The sequence below is a fragment of the Sceloporus occidentalis genome, unplaced genomic scaffold (genome assembly GCF_023333645.1).
Source record: "Sceloporus occidentalis isolate IW3139 unplaced genomic scaffold, rSceOcc1.0.p SCAF_4, whole genome shotgun sequence".
NCBI classification, from domain to species: Eukaryota; Metazoa; Chordata; class Lepidosauria; order Squamata; family Phrynosomatidae; genus Sceloporus; species Sceloporus occidentalis.
Window position 1 is genome coordinate 192,979,953 of NW_028316984.1, and position 20,521 is coordinate 193,000,473.

Consider the following 20,521-nt stretch of genomic DNA (forward strand, 5'->3'; position numbering starts at 1 on the left):
TTTTGATTTGCTAGGGAAAGTCAATTTTATTTTAATTTTAAAATTGAAATAGATTTCAAGAATCCCCTGTATCTGCATGGCCAGAAGGAGGAGGCCCCCCTTGTATGAATACCCCTCCAGTAACATCTGCACTGAAGACAACAACCACAGCATCTTGACAAAATGCTGGTCCGTGACTAATATTGTCAATTTTTCTTACTCCTGTATGATTTTTAACATCTTTGCCTGATGAAGAAACCAATGGAGCATTGGAAGCTTGCAGCATGTATTTTGTGCACTTTGTTTTGTTTAATAAAGGTATAACTGTTTTGTGGGTTTTGGATGTTGCTGTATAGCCAACACAGTACTTTGCTATATGGCCAGGTACCTCTGGAGATGTTTCACAGATTAATAATCGTATTTATCAGTGGCTCCTGGTCAGCATGACTATACAGACCTTCCCATTTCAGAGGCACTGAGTGTGCATATGAATGCAACTCACTGGGGATCAAAAATGGGCGAGGGCTACAGGAAAAGAAATTCCACCCAAACATCAGGAAAAACTTCCTGACAGTAAGAGTTGTTTGACAGTGGAATATGCTGCATTAGGGAAATTTTAGGTGCTGTTTAGTGTTTAGGTAAAATGTGTCAAATGCAGTTTCAGTGTAACCCCTTTCCTGTATAATTTTTAACCACCTTCACCTGGTGAAGAAGCCAGTGGAGCTTTGAAAGCTTGCAACATATATTCTATGTATTTTGGTTGATCCAATAAAGGTATCACTGTTTTGTGGATTTTGGAGGTGGTTGTACTTTTAAATCTGCAGTGTGCCACTGGGAAGGCAAGAACCAAAAGCGGGTGTGTGTGAGCACACATGCCTCCCATTTGTCATTCTTAGACTATAGTGTTCCTAGTTCCATTATTTTTCTCTTAACCTATGCAAAGAAGTACAGTAGCTCCTTCCTTGAGAGATCTGAAAAGTGGCAACCCCCCCCCCCCCCCCCAAGAGACAGGAGTTTATTGTTGAATGCTGGTAAGGCCTGTGGGTTTAGAATTTAATTCTTCAAGAAGCTCAAGTAATGGTGTTGGCCAAAAGGAAAAATGCTAGAGAAAATGCTGATGCCCACCTTAGCGCGATAGCTTTGTTAGGCCTGATTAGACTTCAGCAATTTATAAAGCTGCACAGAAGAACTGTTACTAAATTTACATCTGAGAAGTGTCGCTAAAGCTTCTTGCTGACACAATGATCCTGCTGCAGTCGAAGTGATCTGCTTGAGAGCTTGTCCATTAATGAGGTTAGCGGGTTCCATTTTCAGACTGTGAAAAGATTTCTGGATAGGCAGAGGCATCCTGAGGGTTGTGGGCAGTGCAAAGGTAAAACCATCCTTTAGGTGAGCTGAGTTGTGTCACTCAGGCCAGGAACTGAAGGCTGCAGTGCTATCTTATTATCCGCAGTTAATTGGGGAATAAGATATATTAGCTTCATTGGGTTTTACTTCTGAGCAAGCAGGTGCAGGATTGGGCTGCCAGAGTGATTATGGTTTTTTGAGCGTTTCCCACTGGAGTACCAGTAATACTTTTTGTTGTTATTGTCTACAGTATCTCTCCTTCCACTTCATGTTTATAGATCAGTTTTGTATAACTCAGGTATGCATAGTAGTGTCATTCCTCTATGGAGTCCTTACGTATTAATCATGCATGTAACGTTTAAATTGATCAGCATCATAATAATACAGTTTCATTAATCTTTGGCAAGTAGGCTGTATAATTCAGGATAACAAGGCAGCAGTGGCCATGAGAATAATGACATGATAAAGTAAGGATTGTTGTAGATAAAGGCGCTCTCGCTGCTTAGTGTCAAGGCCTCATGTGATTCCTGGTAAGGGCTGAGGCTAGCTTTTGTGAAGACAATTATGATTTTTGTGCCTGTTAAATATCAGCAAATACCAAAGTGTCTTTTTTAAAAATCAACAACAAACAAACAAAAACAGCTCTTCATTTAATTTTCAATTATGAAAGTTTAAACTTTGCGCACTCATGTGATTTATTTTAAAATTTATCATAGATAAAACTTTAAGGTGAGAGTATCACATCTTTAATATATAAAGTTAATCCTCTCTTTACTGAGTTTCTCTCCACAAAATGAGGCTATATTATATAGATTTCTTTCTTGAAATCTGAAATGGAGGAAATAATGATAATAATAATAGATAATGGCAAATAATTAAGAAAACCCCTAAATCTAAGATTACTTCACTAAGGGAATAAGCTACCTAGTGAAGTTTTGGAATCTTTTTTTAAAGGTCTTTTAAGAAAAGACAACATAATGGTACAATAGCTTTAAGATGTGCTGGTTAGGACACGGAATTGGACTAGGGCTTGGTTACCTTTTGTCATTTTAGAACTGAAAAAGAGAAGGAAAATAACACAGCACTGATTAATATACTAAGTAATGGGCACAGTAATAGAGCTCAGTGTCAAAGTTGCATTGGTTTTGGCATCAGTTGTAAAACAGTGGTAAATATCAATTTTAAACAAGCATAAATCATTTGATTAATTTTATGATGAACATTATAGTTTGACTATGTATGACTGGAAAGGTTCATTGCATCACATTTATTTATAGCATGAGGCCAGTTCCTGTTACTCCTTTAAAATGTTATGAATTTACTCTGTGCACTACTGTTAGGATTACTTTAGTGCATGAGGGGAACTTTAAAATGTTCCCAGAATGCATAGTATGAGAATCAGTGTAAGAATAGAAGACAAAGGTGGCTGATGCAGTTTCACTTCTGGATGTTCACTACAGTACTCAGCTACTCCCTATTGTTGATGTGTGCATCTGATTACTAGTTCCTTGTGAAATGACATAACCAGACCTGGATCAGAGTTATGGGTTTAGCTAAAATAATACTTACCCTGTAAACAGTTACATTCAACTATGATGTTCACATGCAATGACTATTTCTTAGTAGTATGATTTTTAAGGATTGGTAAAGTGTGTGTTTTTCTACTTCAGAATATTAATAATATTTATCCCCTTCAGTAGGGATATGTCCTCAGCACCAACCACACCTCCATCAGTGGATAAAGTAGACGGATTTTCTCGGAAGTCCGTCAGAAAAGCTAGGCAGAAGAGGTCGCAAAGTTCCTCCCAGTTTCGGTCTCAGGGCAAGCCTATAGAGTTAACTCCACTGCCTCTGCTAAAAGGTAAGAAACTAACATGCTAAATTGAAAAATAATGTTTTAATTATATGTTAGTTGTCAGAGAAGATTCATTTGATCTTTGCTGTCTGTTGAAAGAAGGCTAATAATGGAAACTTATTACTTGAGCAAATAAGATGGCTTACCTCTTCTGGCTTCAATTCTGGATCTGGGATGCCCTCGGATGTTATCATACTTAAATTGTCGCCTATCTATGTGGGATGCCGCCACCTGGATGCATCCCGGGTCAAAGACTCACTCAGCCAGCCAATTTTTAAAGCCGGAACTCCCCACCTTCGAAAAAATGCTGGCTGAGTGAGGTTTCGACCTGGGATGCATCCGGGCAGCAGCATCCTGCCTAGATCGGTGGCGTTTTAGATATGATCACATCCGGGGGCATCCCGGATCCAGAAGTGAAGCTGGAAAAGGTAAGGTGGTTTATTTGCCCAAGTGATAAGCTCCTTGCATTAAAGTGTACAGATTAGCTGTTTAAGTATGCAATGCTTTGTTCATGTTCTGTGGATGCTTATGTTGAAGAACCTGTGATGCAAATATTGAAGGTGCACTCAGCTGATTTCAAAGAAGCTTCCGTTATATTAGGAAGCACAGGTTTCATGAGTTGGTGCTCAGTTAACAGCCTGACTATTTCATGCAGTGTTTACACTTTTAAAATATAAACATGCGCTTAGAATAGTAATTCTGAAATGTTGGCCCAAATGATGTTGCTCCCAGAATGACTGACCATCATCCATGGTGACCCGATCTTTTGAGAATTGAAGTCCTACATCTAGGAACTAGTCCAGAGGGTTTGAAATGTGAAGAAAATTCTCTTCCTGACTCGTTTTTGCTGACAGATACTTTCACCATAGCAAAATTATGGTTCAGCATCCACAGGAACAAATGATGTTTTGTAAGCATAGGAGATAGCTGTTGTTTGGTAACTGGTGTCCATTTGGCTTTGACTTATGGTGATTCTGAATGAGAGACCTTCGAGACATCAACAGCCCTGATTAGTTCCTGCAAACTCGGGGCTGTGGTTTCTTGGATCTGTCCACTTGTATAGTTTTCCTCCTTTCCTATTATTTCCCACTTAACCAAGAATTATTGGCTTTTTTTCAAAGTCGTGCCATCTCATGATATGCCCAAAGTATGATGGCTTCAGTTTGGTAATATTGCCCCCATACAGACAGGCCAAAATAAAGCTGCTTCCGGTCACTTTGGAGGTATACTGTTTAAATAATGCATGCGTACTAAGAGCCTGGAAGCTGCACCAAAGCCACGATCCAGTCCTAAGGACTGGTGCACAGCTTTGGTGCAGCTTCCAGACTCTTTGGATGCATGCATCATGTAAACAGCATACCTCTAAAGTGACCTGAAGCAGCTTTATTTTGGCCTGTCTGTATAGGGCCATTGATTTCTAGGGAAAGTTCAGGATTTATTTGCTCTGGGAGCCATTTATTTGTCTTTTTGGCTGTCCAAAAGCCAAACTCTAACACCACATTTCATATGAGCTGATTCTCTTTCTGTCAGCTTTCTTCACTATCCAGCTTTCCATAGAGCTGCAAGTGCAAATGCTGTCCGCTGCCTATACAGAGAATGTGGAAATACTAAGGGATGGATGATCTGACTTTGGTATTTAATTGTCTGTCTTTTCTTTGAGGATCTTACCTAGTTCCTTCATAGTTGTCCTTCCAAGTTCTAGTCTTCTACTGATTTCTTGACTGTAGTCTCTGTTTTGATTTATGATTGAATTAAGGTATAGGAAGTCTTTGACTATTTCAGTGTCTTTATTATCCACTTTACAGTTATGTAAATAATTTGTGATCATTATTATTTATTAATGTTCCACTGTAACCCTGCTTTTGCGCCTTCTTCCTTGACTTCTCAGTAGTTGTTCCACGTGTTTGCTATTTTCTGCTAGTAGTATGGTATCATTTGCTCACCTTAAGTGTCAATGTTCCTTTGTCCAGTTTTCATGCCTTCTTCCTCTGAGTCTAATCCACTTTTATTTGATAATTTTTGTAACTTTAATGTTTTGGACCAAATGTTTTTGTTTTTAGCAGTTACACAAATATTTTGCTTTTCTAACCCATTTCCTACTAACAAAGTACGGAACATTTGGAAATAAATCTAATAAGAATCATGTATTTTACTTTTTGCTAGAGATAGTAGCAGAAAATACTTAGATGTGCCCTTCATTCATTGGAAATAAATCTAATAAGGAGCATGTATTTTACTTTTTGCTAGAGATAGTAGCAGAAAATACTTAGATGTGCCCTTCATTCAGAATCTGTATAAGTGGTCTGGATTAATACAAGTAATCTGGATTGGTAATGATCTAGTGGAATATTAAGAGAATTGGCATGAGCATATTCTGTATGAATGAGGGAAGAATAAGGTCTTACCCAGACAAACCTTGATATAAACTTTAAGGCCACACTGCATAAAGAGGATTGACTGACAGAAACATGATCATGCTATGCTTAGCATTTAAATAAATGTTAGACACAGTAAAGGGGATTTGGAGACTGTGTTTTCTTTGTGTAGCACTATAATGTTTGTCTGAAGGCTGAACTAGAGCACCCCCTCCCCATGAAAATTAGCAACAAGTTGGAAGGCACTTGGTTTTGCAACTTATATAGGAAGTTTCTTCTTCTTCTTCTTCTTCTTCTTCTTCTTCTTCTTCTTCTTCTTCTTCTTCTTGGGTTGATATCATGAACTTGCATGTTCATCTGTTCTGTTCCGATTATTAATGGATTCTGTGATGAAGAACTAGTGTGTCAGGCACTTAGCAGTCCATAGTTTGTGCACGCTGAGAGTGGAAAACTAAGGTTGAAGTAGGATACAGTTAAGCTAAACTGTTCAAGGAATAGATGGGGAAGCAGTTATGGAAAGCAAACAGGAGGGATGTAGACAAAGAAACAATTTGATAGCTTAGTGGTATCTATACAACTAGATGAGTTGCTCAAATTGACGTTGTATTGCAGGCCTTGGAATGGAGGAAGGCGTTGGACTGACTCGTGTATATCTGATTCTAAAACTCAGAAGCATCTTGGCACAGTATTAAAGTTTTCTTGTGTAATGAGCAGCCATAGAAGCACAAGGACAGGTGACAGTTGCTGCAGGGCTCCTGTTTTAAGCTCCTCAGCACCTGATACAGGGAATGCTTAGCTCTGATTCCAGGCCCTATTAACTCTGGTGTTTTTCTTCCAGGGATTGTGTTTCTAAAAATACTAGTGAAGAATTTGATACAAACACTTATTACTTTTGGTCTTCAGCAATACTAACTCCCTGAATCCTTGTTGATTGACATTGTTGTAACACTACAAAAATGATTGGTGTGGTGAAATCACATGATTGCTACTTGCTTTTCTCAGCCTCTGTGATGATTTTGGAAAACAAATCATTGATGCATTTAATACTCAGAAACCATTTTTAGAGCTGATTAGCTTAAAGCACGGCTTGAAAGTTGCACTGTGTGTATGTGTGTGGTAGTATTGAAAGTATGTGTTTACAAGGAGTTTGACTGCTTTTTAGACAGGTCAAAAAGCTTGCTGATGGGCAAGCCTAATAATGGTTAAGTGTGTTAAAGTATTACATGTAATACAGGCTTGTGCTAATTACGAAAGACCAAGCTGTTTCATTCATGTGAAGCAAAAAGAACAAAATTAAACTACTGCAGCCACATATTGTTTATAGCTTACTTAGAATGTCAGGATTTGAACCTGAGCTCTTCTGCATAAAAAGTGTGTACTCTGTGACTGAGCTGTGTCACCCTCATTATGCAGTGATAAATCAATATCAGTAGTATTTAAGATATTTAGTAGTCCTTTTTAGTTTTTATTTAGTTTTTCCAAGGAGTGAACTTGAAGCACATAACAACAACAGCTCCTCTGCTCCTGAATGACAAAGAGAGCTGACTTTTATCTTAATTTTTGGGTGGCATCATGTTATAATTAGAAAGGCAGTCTGCCATTTACATAAGGGTTTTCTTGTACACGGAATATTTAACAATGAGTAGTATTTCACCAGGCGCTTAATCATTTTCCCATTTTCTTACAGAGAGGAGTTACAATATTCCTGGTGCCTGGCCACCTGAATTCCTAAAAATCTGATGTTGGTTTATGGGAAATATTTTCCTGCTAGCTTTGTATAAGAGCTTACATTTCAAAACAGAGTCTTATGACTAGAAATTGGATTTCCCCCCCTTAATGCTTGGTGTAGACTATCTTTGTTCTTCTACTGCTAGAGCTTTTTTTTTTTTAAAAAGTATGTTTCCTACCAGACAGAGAATATAGATATTATAATTATTGACAGTAACGTCTACTCTGAAATTGTAAGCTTAAATATTTGGGTCTGTCTTTTTCCAGCAAGATTTGATATTCAAATTTATACAAGATTAAAGCATGATTTGGAATAGAGGGCTTTGCAGATTGATAGAATAATTGAAAGATAACCTGGAAGTAGCCAGGCTACTCCTCAAACTTAGTCCATTTGAACAATCACTTGCCGCTTCATTAAAATGCATTGCTTGTCTTCAATAGGCCAGTGTAAGGTATGACTAAGAAAATTATTCTTTGCTCATATAACATGAGCATTGAGCTTTATGTGGTGTATAATTTTTCATATCCCCGTAATGGAGAGACTCATTAGTTAGTTGCTGGCTAAGAGAATGTTTCATATTTCACAATACCAGCACCACATAGCAGAAAACTGAATAAATATTTAATAATAGTGTTTAGTATTTCTTGAGTGTTCTTAGCATACCCTCTACTTAATAGGACTGTTGTAAGCATTACTGAGATAATGTATTATTATCCTCATATTACTAGTTAGGTAGTGAGGCTGAGATAATAGTGGTTTTTCTAAGTTTTAAGTTCATGTAGTGAATATTTGTGGTAAAGTTTGAACTAAAGAGTCCATATTTTTTTCCTGATCTGTGAAGGAGACTGAAATTTGAATCCATATTCCTAGATTCATAAAAGCAAGTAAAATATTTTAGATTTAATAGCTAGTGTTGCATGCTGCTCCTTCCAAGATACACCATCTCTTTTAGGTCCAGTTTGGACATATCATTCCCAGTTTGCTCTGCCATAGTTCAGTAAACTGGAAATTAATTTTAGTTTCATACAATTTTTTTCAGTACTTCTTTCACATAATTGCTTCAAAGCACTGGACCTAATTATGTTAAACTGCAGTTTCCTGGTACATCTCAAATAGTAGTTTAACATTATTATTTATTTATTATTTATTTATGGTATTTATAACAAGAATCTTAAGCCATGTCCAGAAGTGTACTTGATAACAAAACAAAGACTAGCACATTTTAACATTAGTGATTGTCTTTGCTGATCGTCCCTGTGGATGAGAATTCATAGCAGTTTATTAAAAGGTAATGCAAATGCATTGACTATAAATATACTAAACCTATATTGCCTTTGGGGTAAAACAGACGGGCAAAATAAAGCAGTTTCCAGCCACTTTGAAGGTGGAGTGTTTATATGATGAATGCCTCGAAATCTGGTGGAAACCAAAACAAAGCTGCTCTACAGGGCTAAAAACTGGAGGAAAAAGAAGCCAGGTTACTCTGGCTTAGCTTGAAAAATGTCCCTGCATATAAAGAGCCCGGTGCTAGTGTGGGGCTGTGGCAAAGCAAAGAAATGAAGGTGCAGCAACTCCAGGGGATGTAATTACAACATATACAAACCAGACCATCCAAGAGTGAGGCATGGGTGAAGGCGACATGTGTTGGGGGGGGGGCGGCTCCATAATTATGCTTTTCCAATGTCTCACTTGGCACACCGATACCCTAATGGCCCATACAGGCAGAGCATCACATGTGTGACTGGCTGATCAAAGGGGCGACTGTGCAATGGAATGGCATCTGGGCTGGATGTGGGAGATACTTGGAGGTCACAGGCTGTGTGTTTGTTCGACATTGGGCATGCATAGTGGGGAATAGACAAAAAGAATGACCCAACGGTGCAGGTTGACACCATGCCATGTGGTTTGCCCATGGGTATTTGGTCTGCCTTGGGAGCAGGCTATGTGGATGGCAGGATTTTGATCTGCTTTCAGTAAAAGCAGGATCGAGCTGCTTTTTCCTGCCTGTTTCTTCTGGCTCTGCCTTTAAAAAAACAAAAAAAACTAAATTATATTGCTGTTTTCCACAGTTTTTGTATATAGTTCTTTTTCAGTACTGTGTAGTAGCAAAATATGGGGCATAGATTCTCCTTAGGGTCACCATAAGTTGGAAATGACTTGAAAGTACACAACACGACACCACACAAGGATTTTAAAATATTGTTCAACAGGAGTTCCCCACAGTGTTGTTTAACCCCTTTTAGAGTTGTGTTTGTAGCCTGCATTTTTATTGGATCATGGAGCTAATGGCAGAGAGTAAAGACTTTTTACTGTCTAAGGAGTCAGAATCATATCTGCACACACTGTTAGACATTTCACCATTAGTTTATTATATTCAGGTGTCATCTGGTTGGGACATTGCTCTTTAATTTTTTTTTCTAAATAGTGCTAAAACATATATGGTGGCATTCACAGCATGCCATCTATATTGGAAATAATGGGTATAGATAAGAGCTTAGCCTGCTGAATATGTGTGTGCCTGGAATCATGTGAACTGAGACATGTCAAAACACAATACCTTGTAAATTAATGTCTAGCCTTTGGGCTATTGTGCTCAAAGTCTTCTATAGTTACTGCACCAATGCTGTACTTTATATTTAGGTGTGGACTGTGCTGCTCTCTGTGGCACATTTTCTCTAGTTTTATAAATTTTGCTTGTGCTGATAGTATACTGGGGACCAAGTGTGCTCCTTTTCACTTCATTGATATTGTTTGATTTGTATATGGTAGACAGTAAAAACTCACCAAAGTACAGGTCTGTCATAAACTTTGGAGAATTAAAGTCACAAAAGTATTTCAAGATTTTTTAAAAGAAAAACATTAATTTATCAATAAATTCTAATAAGCATTTGTATAGTATTAACATTTTTATTATATTTATTGTTTACAGTAAAATTTTAAGAACAAAACACTTTGCAACATTATTGATGTGGGTAAAGACAAACAAAAATAATAATTCTGTTCATAGGAGTTTTTTTTTAGTAATACTGTTCAGCATAAATTTTACTGCTATAGTAACTGTAAAACACAAAGAATATAAATTAAAAATCACAGTAGTAGTACTGGGAATATTTTTTATACTGCTCTGGCTGTTACTTTTGTGTCCATTCTAGGCTGCTTCTGTGTCCCACTGGTGCTGTGTACACCGTTTGTTGAGAACCATTGTGCTTAATAAGTTTTATCTTTGAATGTTGTTTTGAAACTGTACCAGACAGCAGTAGTCCAGATCCTGGTAGAGCCTAAATATTCAAACCATACAACACCACTCTTGCTTCAGCAAGCCCAGTTCAAGGTATAGTGGACCCTTGGTTTCCCTTGGGTTTGGTTCCAGGATCCCCCATGGATACCATAATCTATGGATGTTCAAGTCTCATTAAATACAGTGGCATAGGAAAATGGCATCTCTTGTGTAAAATGGCAAAATCAAGGTTTGTTTTTTGGAATTTATATTTTTTGAATATTTTCACACTGTCGATCATTGAATCAGAGGATAAAGAATCTGTGGATACGGTGAGCTGACTATATTGGTATTGTATGTGTTAGGATAAATGGTTTTGGAATACGTTACTTGAAGAATTACATAGGCCTTCTTCAGACCGCCCATTAAGGCTGGCCTGAGAGCGGAGTCAGGGCATTGTGTCCAGATGACACACACCGAGTCTGCCCCCAGGACACTATGACTCTGGCACTGCGTCCATACGATGCAGAGCTGAAGGAGTGCCATATAGCTGCGGCAACGTGGCTATGGCAACCTGGAAAGGCCGGATTGGGGTCGCAGCATGAGGTTGCTGCGGCCCTGATCCAGCTGAAGAAAGGTTGACTGGAGGCCGGCCCTTCGGGGCTGTTTGTTCATGCTCATAGACTAGACAAGGACCTGAAGATATTGGACTACTACTCCATGATCCTTCACCATTGGTTAAGCTGGGTAGAGTTATAAGAGTTATGAGTTATATGTTATAAGTGGTTGTTCACCTCCTTGAGTTCCTATATTGGGAGAAAAGCAGGATATAAGTAAATAGAACAACAGCAGCAACATTTGAGGGGCCTCAACAGGCAACCCGAAGGCACAAACACAGACACCTATATGACCTTGCTCAAGAATAAAGATCTATGGTTCAAAATGATTCATGGGGAAAGGTAAGGAAGAAATAATAGCAATAATAATAATAATAATAATAAAGATTATCTATGGTGGCCCAGCTCATGTGTCTACCAAGAGGCATAATTCATCTAATAGGCATAAGAGACATGGTTTGTTCAGTAGTGATTCTCTTCTAAAAGATAAGCTTAGCTCCTTCCCTGCTTTCTTGTAGACAGACCCTGAAAATGTTTTGGTTAAGTGTTGATTTTCTTAAAGCAGATAGGTTAATGTGTCTATGTCTGCTTATTTTAAATTAATTGTGTTATGGTGTGGTGTGGCGCAGTGGTTAAATGCCTGTACTGCAGCCATTCACTCAAAACCACAAGGTTGCGAGTTCAAGACCAGCAAAAGGGCCCAAGCTCGACTTAGGCTTGCATCCTTCCGAGGTCGCTAAAATGAGTACCCAGACTGTTGGGGGCAAATTAGCTTACTTGCTAATTAGCTTACTTGCTGTTCACCGCTATGATCTTTGGAATAGCAGTATATAAATAAAACAAATTATTATTATTATTATTATCTTTTTTAGAACCGAAGATGAGATGACTGGCCTAAAATGATATGTATTTATTTATAAAAAGATAAGAGGCTTATTGGACTAGGCCAGAATTCTTCCCCAGCAGTGGCTAAACACTTGTCCATAGGAAGACCACAGGCAGGACTTAAATGCCTTAAATACAGGTTGAAAATATGAATATTAATTCTAAAATGTTAATGTTGATGTTAAATTGGAAATTAATTTGTTAGTGTTAATAATTTTAATAAAAACTTTAAAACTGATTTATTGTATTCATTTTAGTAACTCATTAGTAATGTGCTAATTTCTAATTTTTAAAAACCAATTAAAATGACTGAGAAACACCCCCATCACTTTACTAATGTGATGAATTAAAGTGATGTGGGAACGCTAATCATTCCTATACCCATTAATATTACTGTCATTTTAATGATCATAATAAAAGCTTTTAATAATTGAAGCAAACAGGACAACTGGTAAAAAGACGAAGTACTTAGGCTGTACTAGTGTGGGTGACAAAGATGAAGTTATTTTCCATTTCATCTTCACATTGAATCTTCACAGTATCATCCAGTTGAGTTTTTCCAAAGGGGCTTGCTTATTGCAGTTTGAGCCACTGGCATTTTGTGTCAAGTGTGTGAAACACTTTAAAGTTGCTCAATTGGTCACAGTTTAAAAGGTTTTTATGGTATGTCTTATGGATTTCTGTTTAATTACAGCAAGAAGAGGGTCTTTCTTCACAGCATCTCCCACTTGTTCAGCTGGGCACATTTGTGTAGTATGGTGAAGGTGATATTGTCGGGCTGCAGCAGCTGAAACTGATCCCCTGAATAGTGTCTTGCAGCACACTAGGATTCAGCCTTGGCATGTTCCAGGCACTTCTTTAGAACCTGTATGTCGCGGCAATGAGACGCAGAGACAGGAATGGGGGTGCAAAACTTCTTCGCTGGCCAGGTCTTGGCCAGCCCTTTTTATTCACATCAGGGTTACATTAGGTTTACATTATCTCATAGTACATCAGAAGGCAATTTGCGGAATCAGGGACCAATGTGTACTCAGGAAAATCCGAATTAGCAAAGGGAGCAAGATGTGTACACTGTCTCAGCCGAATCAACATGGGCTTATCCAATTATGGATAAAGCATTGTCAACCAGAAGGCGAGTCATAATCCTATGGTCTGCCAGTAGGGTTATCACACCTCAATCTTGGTAAACATTGCTATCCTGGGAGGGGGCGCATCCCCTGGGTCTCCCAGGGAATGCCACACCTGTATTTTTACCCATGTGTTGGCAGAAGTGAGAGAACCAGTGTGATGTCGTGGTTTGCTTGTTGGACTAGAATACTGAGAGACCAGGTTTTGAATCCTGACTTAGCTATGGAAACCCACTGGGTGATCTTGGGCAAGTCACGCTTTCTCAGCCTCAGAGAAAGGCAAAGCCCCTTCTGAACACATCCTTTCAAGAAAACACCATTGTAGGGTTGCCTTAAAGGTAAAGATAAAGTCCCTTGTCATGAATGTCTAGTTGTAACTAACTGTAGGGGGCGGTGCTCATCTCCGTTACTAAGCCGAGGAGCCAGTGTTGTCCAAGGACTACTGCAGTGATCATGTGGCTAGTATGACTGCACCGAACGCTGTTACTTTCCCATTTAGAAATGGTACCCATTTATCGACAGTACTTGCATTTACATGCTTTCGAACTGCTAGGTTGGCAGAAGCTAGGACTAGTGACAGGAGCTGACCCTGTCATGCAGCACTCAGGCCTTGAATTGCCAACCTTCTGATCTTACAATCATCAGAATTGATGTCTTAACCACTAAGCCACTCCATCCCTTAGGGCCACCATTAATCAGAAATGACTTGAAAGCACATAACAACAACAACAAACCAGAAGTGCCTTTTCAGTAACCTTAATTTTTTTGGCCTGACTGAAACCTCTTGACCTCTGTTCATTTTTGGGGGGCATTTTTCTGATTTGTGAAGCCAACACAGCATGTACTATTTATACCTGATAACCCAGTTTAGTGTAGTTTAGTGTTTAGAATAGAGATGATTTGTTTTCAAATAGCCATTCAGTCATGGAACTCACTGGACAATATTGTGCTTTTTGTTAGCTCCTGGCCTAATCTTCCTCACAGGTCTTTTGTAAAGCTAAAATGGAGAGGAAAAAACCAAGTATGCTATGCTGAGTTCTCTGTAGGAAGGGATACAAATTAATAGCAGTAAAATAAAAGCTGATTTGTTTGAAAAGCCACTAGATCAAAGCTGTCAGTGCTTGGATACTCACACTGGTTTAACTGACAGATGTGTGTGATTAAGAAAAAGGTTTTAAAATGTTTTCTATTTTTATCAGAAAAGCCAGAGGGAGGGCAGGAGGTAGGTAGTTCTGTTATTCACATCCTCTGGTGATTCCCTCCTCCTGACATGTCAGATGAAGTGTTTAGAATATTGCATACAGTTATTAAAAAGATTTTTTTCTAGTTGAGTTTTTTTAAAGTCAGAGTTTGACCTTAAACACTCTAGAGACCAGGTTTGAATTGTTGCTCAGCCATGGAAAGTCACTAGGTGACCTTAGGCAAGTCACATTCTCTTACCCTCAGTGATGGTTGTTGTTAGCTGTCCTCGAATTGACCTCGACTCATGGTGACCCTGTGTATGAGACATCTCCAAGCCTCTGTATCCTTCATTGCTCTACTTAGATCCTGTAGATTCAGTTCCATGACCTCCCTGATTGAGTCCATCCATCTGGCCTCTTTCTCTCTTTCTATTGCTTTCCACCTGCCCTAGCATTATTGTCTTTTCCAGTTATTCATGCCTTGAGAGGCATACTCTCAGAAGGAGGCAAAGGCTAACCCCCTTTGAACAAATCTTGCCAAGAAAACATAGGGTTGCCAGCGGGTCACTGTGAACCAACTTGATTTGAATGCATAAAACAACGGTGTATAAATAAGTAGGAATAATGAAATATGCCGTAAGGCTGCAATCTTATTCACCTGGGACTTAGCCCCATTGTACTCTGTGAGACTTGTTTGTGAGTAAATATGTATAGCTTTGCATGGTAAGATGTTCAGTGCTAGTGATATAAATCCAGACGTGATGGTCCCTGTAGTGTGCATTTCAGGTCTCTCTCCCATTTCAGTGTTTGTTTAAACTTCAGAGCAAAGAGGAATCATAATTTGGTGTTTGCTGCAAAACCACCTTACCCTAATTCTCAGAACAATAAACCAAGATATCTGTCATTCACTCATGAAGCAGAAGGAATTATGTCGCCCTTCTGATATTGGACTGCAAATCTCAACAGCCCTAACTAACATAGCTAGTGGTGAGAAATGCTGGCAGTTCCCATGATATAAAGAAAAACAAAAGCTTAATTTAAAATGACTGTACAGTCAGTCCTCTGTAGCCACACATCCATGGATTTATTCATCCATGGCTTGAATACATGCACACACGCATACTTCTGAGGGCCACTTCTGAGATTTCTTTTTTTAATTTGTATACGTACATTATATTTGTTAGGTATACTTGGAAGTATGTTACAGCTATATTTCAGTAAGGAATTTTATGACTTAATTAGTATTGTAGGAAAAATATTCGGTTATTTAAATTTGTTGTCCATCTTTATTGGATGACTGAACTTAAGGTGGTATATGAGGGAGAGAATTTTCTCCCTCCCATTTCACTTCATTCTTTTTGAATATACAAACCTTGTCTTTTTCCTGTCTTCCAACTTTGTAGTTTACCTTTTGTTTGAATAAAGATGCCCTTACCTGCCTTTCCATACAGAGAACGGGAATTTCTGCCTCAATATTTATTTGTTTATTTTTCTTAATTGATTAAAATGTTCATCACGTTGTTGTTGTTGTTGTGTGCCTTCAAATCGTTTCCTACTTATGACGACCCTATTGTGTGGTTTTCTCGGCAGGATTTATTCACAGCGGGTTTGTCATTGCCTTCCCTTGAGGCTGAGAGCATGTGACTTGCCCATGGTCACACAGTGGGTTTCATAGCCAAGTGGGAATCAAATCTTAGTCTCCAAAGTTCTAGTCCAGTGCTAAAACCACCACTGTTTATCAAACCATTTCCTGTATTGCTATGTACTGTATAGGTATTATCCTACTTGAGAGTATGTATTTTCCCTGGAAGAAGATTAACCTTCCATTATGAAGCCAAGCCCTCCCTCCAGTCCATCTGCCTTGGTCCAGGCCTCGGAGGTAGAGAGGAACTGCTGGACCTCTTACCCTTTCCCTCCAACACTCCCTTCTCCTTCTGTGTCATGTCTTTTTAGATTGTAAGCCCGAGGGCAGGGAATCATCTAACTAAAAAGATTGTATGTACAGCGCTGTGTAAATTTACAGCGCTTCGTAAATAAAGGTTAATAATAATAATAACTCTACACTGGTAAAATCAATACTAATAGGTTAAAGCAATTTAAAAGAATAAAAATTAAATAGGCTAAAACATACTGTATTAAACAGATTAACAAGTGAAAACAAATTCAAAGGATGTATCGTATTGCATTTAATAAATCTCAGCTGACATTCTTTTACTTGTTTATATACTAGAAGCTGTAGGCTATATTTCGGAGGAAGGAACTGGCAAAACCACTTCTTGCCTAAGAAAACTAGGTGACATTCATGGGGTCACCATAAATTGAAAGGTGACTTGAAAGCATGCACATACACATGGGAAAATCCATTTTGGAGTGCTTGAGATTTCATATCCTGCATTACTTGAATCTCAGTATTCACTCCTGATTCAATCTCATTTGTAAATGTTGGAGCTGTCTGTTTGTTCCTGTTCTCTGGAAGAAAAACTTACCTCTGCTGATTTTCCCCCTCTAACTTTAATAATGCTTACCAGCATTGTAAGTGGACTTGCATTAGAATGGCAGACTATGTAGTGTTCCTGGATTCATCTGGATTCTTTAAATAATGAGTGTTACAGTGGGTGTCATCCAGTCTTTTCTGACAAGGTATTTCATTCACATCTTTACGTTTTAAAAGCATCAATTTCTTTTTTGAATTTATGAAGTTGTCTGAATACCATCTGGTCAGGATGACTTACTATAGTACTTTTTAATTAGTCAGTCCTTTCTAAAACTTCATTCTTCATCAACTCTGTTTGACATTGTTCTTCCATGCCATTCCCTGAAAACAGTGATTCAGGAACACATATCTCTCTAATATCTTCTACTGTGAAGACATGCACAAAATAATTTATTTAGCTTTTTGCAATTTCCTTTTCTTTAAAGGTTCCTTTTAAAATCTTTGACATGTAACAGTCTTACTGGCTCTCCGGTTGGTACTCTGCTTCTGATGTAAATCCCAAGAATTCCAGATTTCATTTAAAAGCTGTCATGTTTGCAAAGATAAACTTTGTGATGATGTCTCCCATCTAAATACTAACCTGCTTAGCTACTAAGACCTGAAGGTATCTGCTACCTTTAGGGTATTACGTTGTTGTTGTTGTTGTTGTTGTTGTTTTGTTTTGTGCCTTCAAGTAATGTCGGATTAAGGTGGGGTTTTCCTGGCAAGATTTGTTCAGAAGACATTTGTCATTGCCATTGCCTTTCTCTGAGGCTGAAAGAATGTGACTGGCTCATGGTCACTGAGTGGGTTTCCCATGAGCAAGAGGGGATTTGAACCTTGGCTTTCAGAGTTGTAGATCATAGAATCTTACAGTTGGAGGAGACCACAAGGCCCATCTAGTCCAACCCCATTCTGCCATGCAGCGGCTTTCGATACTATAGATCACGGCATCCTCTTAGACCGCCTGACGGGGTTAGGTATTGGGGGCACTGCTTTGCAGTGGTTCCGGTCCTTCCTCTCGGGCAGGTCTCAGAGGGTGCTACTCGGGGAATGTAGCTCCAGTAAGAGGTACCTCACTTGTGGGGTTCCTCAGGGGGCTATTTTGTCCCCGATGTTATTTAACATCTATATGAAGCCGCTGGGTGAGATAATACGGAGTCATGGTGCTGGGTGTTATCAGTACGCTGATGACACCCAAATCTATTTCTCCGTGTCTCGTTCGTCGGCCTCGAATTCTGATGGCATCTCTTCTCTCAATGAATGTCTTCAGGCGGTAATGGGCTGGATGAGGAAAAACAGATTGAAACTGAATCCAGACAAGACGGAGGTGCTCATGGTAGCGGCCCCGAAACCAAGAATTGGGTTGCAACCTCCAGCCCTGGATGGGGTCACACTCTCCTCCAGTGACTGTGTTCGCAGTCTGGGGGTGCTCCTTGACTCGTCGCTCCTGATGACAAATCAGGTAAATGCGACGGTCAGGAGTGCCTGTTATCAGCTTCGGCTGATACGCCAGCTGCGCCCTTTTCTGGAAGTAAGGGATCTCGAGACGGTTGTGCACGCGTTGGTAACCTCACGCCTTGACTTCTGTAATGCGCTCTACATGGGGCTACCCCTGTGCTTGACCCGGAAATTACAGCTGGTTCAAAACATGGCAGCCAGGCTTGTCTCAGGAACATCTAGGAGGGACCACATTACTCCGGTTTTGAGGTCCCTCCACTGGCTGCCTATCAGCTTCCGGGCCCAGTACAAGGTGTTGGTTATCACCTTTAAAGCCCTAAATGGCTTGGGTCCAAGCTATCTCAGGGACCGCCTCCTCCCGTACAATCCTCCCCGTGCTCTCTGGTCCTCTGGGAAGAACTTACTGCAGCCTCTAAAATCTAGGCTTGCAGCGACCTCCCAGAGGGCATTCTCTGCTGTCGCCCCCAAACTCTGGAACGACCTGCCGGATGAGATCCGTCAGTTGACATCATTAGACAGCTTTAAAAAAGCTGTCAAGACGGATCTCTTCCGGCAGGTCTTTCCAGATTAACCATCCCGGCCCAGGTTCCCTGATTCCCTCATTCCTCCCGTGGCCCCATCTTAGTGATGGTTGAGGATCAACAGAGGGATATCAGGGGTTTTAGTTTTTAATTGTTGTTTTTATGCTTTGATATTGTGTTTTTAATATGTTATACTGTTTAATACTGTCTTAAGGGGGGGAGGGATAAAGTGTTTTTAATTGTTGTATTTTATATTTTACTGTTGTCAACCGCCCAGATTGGTTTCCCATAGGGCGGTATACAAATAAATATTATTATTATTATTATTATTATTATTATTATTATATTATTATGCAGGAACTCTCAATCAAAGCATCCCCACAGATGGTCATCCAGCCTCCTCCAAAGAAGGAGACTCCACCACTCTCTGAGGGAGCATCTTCCACTATTGAACAGCTCTTACTGTAACAAAGTTCTTCCTAATGTTGAGGGGGAATCTCTTTTCCTATAGCTTGCATCCATTGTTCTGGGTCCTGTTCTCTGGAGCAGGAGAAAACACGCTTGCTTCATCCTCAATATGACATTGCTTCAAATATTCTTTCAAATGTCAATATCCCTTCAAATGTCAATATGGCATTCCTTAAAATATTTAAACAGGGCTATCATATCGCCTCTTAACCATCTCTTCTCCAGGCTAAACATACCCAGCTTCCTATGTCATGCCTCATAGGGCATGATTTTCAGACCCTTCACCATTTTAGTCACCCTCCTTTGGACACACTCCAGTTTCTCAACATCCTTTTTGAATTGTGGTGCCCAGAACTGGACACAGTATTCCAGTTGAGGCCTGACCAGAGCAGAATAGAGTGGCACTATGACTTCCTTTGATCTAGACACTATATGTCTATTGATGCAGCCTAGAATCGCATCGGCCTATTTAGCTGCCGCATCACACTGTTGACTCGTGTTCAATTTGTGGTCTACTAAGACTCCTAGATCTCTTTCACATGTTTCTTTAATCTGCTTGTTTGATCATGTTTGGGAGATCAGGAAATGTGGTGTCTTCAGTTGAGTTCATGTTGCCATATGATTAGAGCATGGACTATAAAAAGAAAATCATTTGAGATAAGGTGCTGGAAAAGATTGATGAGACTCTTTTCTCAGTGGACAGCCAAAAAGATGAGCAGACAGGTCCTTCTTTAACAGATCATACCTGAATTTTCCTTGGAAGCCAAGATGATCAGACTGAGGCTGTCGTACTTTGGCACATCATGAGAAAAGATTCATTAGAAAAAGACAATAATGCTAGGAAAGAAAGAGGGAAGTAGAAAGAGAGGAAGACTTCATGCCAGATAGACCCAATTAAGGAGGGCATGAGCCTGAATCTACAAGACTTAAGAAGAGTAGTGAAGAATATGGAGACTTGGAGATGTCTCATCCACTGGGTTGCCATGAGTCAAGATTGGCTTGAGGGCAGCTAACTGCAACAATGGACTATTAGGGACTGTAGGAAGGTTTCCACACTGTATCCATACTGCAGAAATAATCCAGATTGATGCTTCTATGACTCAGTGCTGTGGATTTCTGAGAATTGTAGTTTTGTTTAATCTCCTCTGTCAGAGAGCTCTGGCACCCAACCAAACTCCGATTCCCAGGATTCCATAGCATTGAGCCATGCTAGTTAAAGTTGTGTTAAACTGGATTATTTCTGCAGTGTGGATGCAGCCGGAGGAAAGTGAAGCATAGCCCTCTAT

General features: G+C 39.5%; 1 protein-coding gene across 8 annotated transcripts in view; it reads left to right on the forward strand.

Moving 5' to 3' along the window:
• The window catches only part of LOC149315209 (serine/threonine-protein phosphatase 2A 56 kDa regulatory subunit epsilon isoform), a 108,866-nt gene that overhangs the window by 15,860 nt on the left and 72,485 nt on the right, over positions 1-20,521 (forward strand). For 6 of the 8 annotated variants that reach the window (XM_089522738.1, XM_089522737.1, XM_089522739.1 and 3 more), the window contains one exon: positions 3,024-3,187. In XM_089522738.1, coding sequence (XP_089378864.1) covers positions 3,024-3,187 — 164 coding nt within the window. The remainder of the gene's footprint in view (positions 1-3,023; positions 3,188-20,521) is intronic. The other 2 variants (XM_089522744.1, XM_089522743.1) reach the window with 1 other exon arrangement.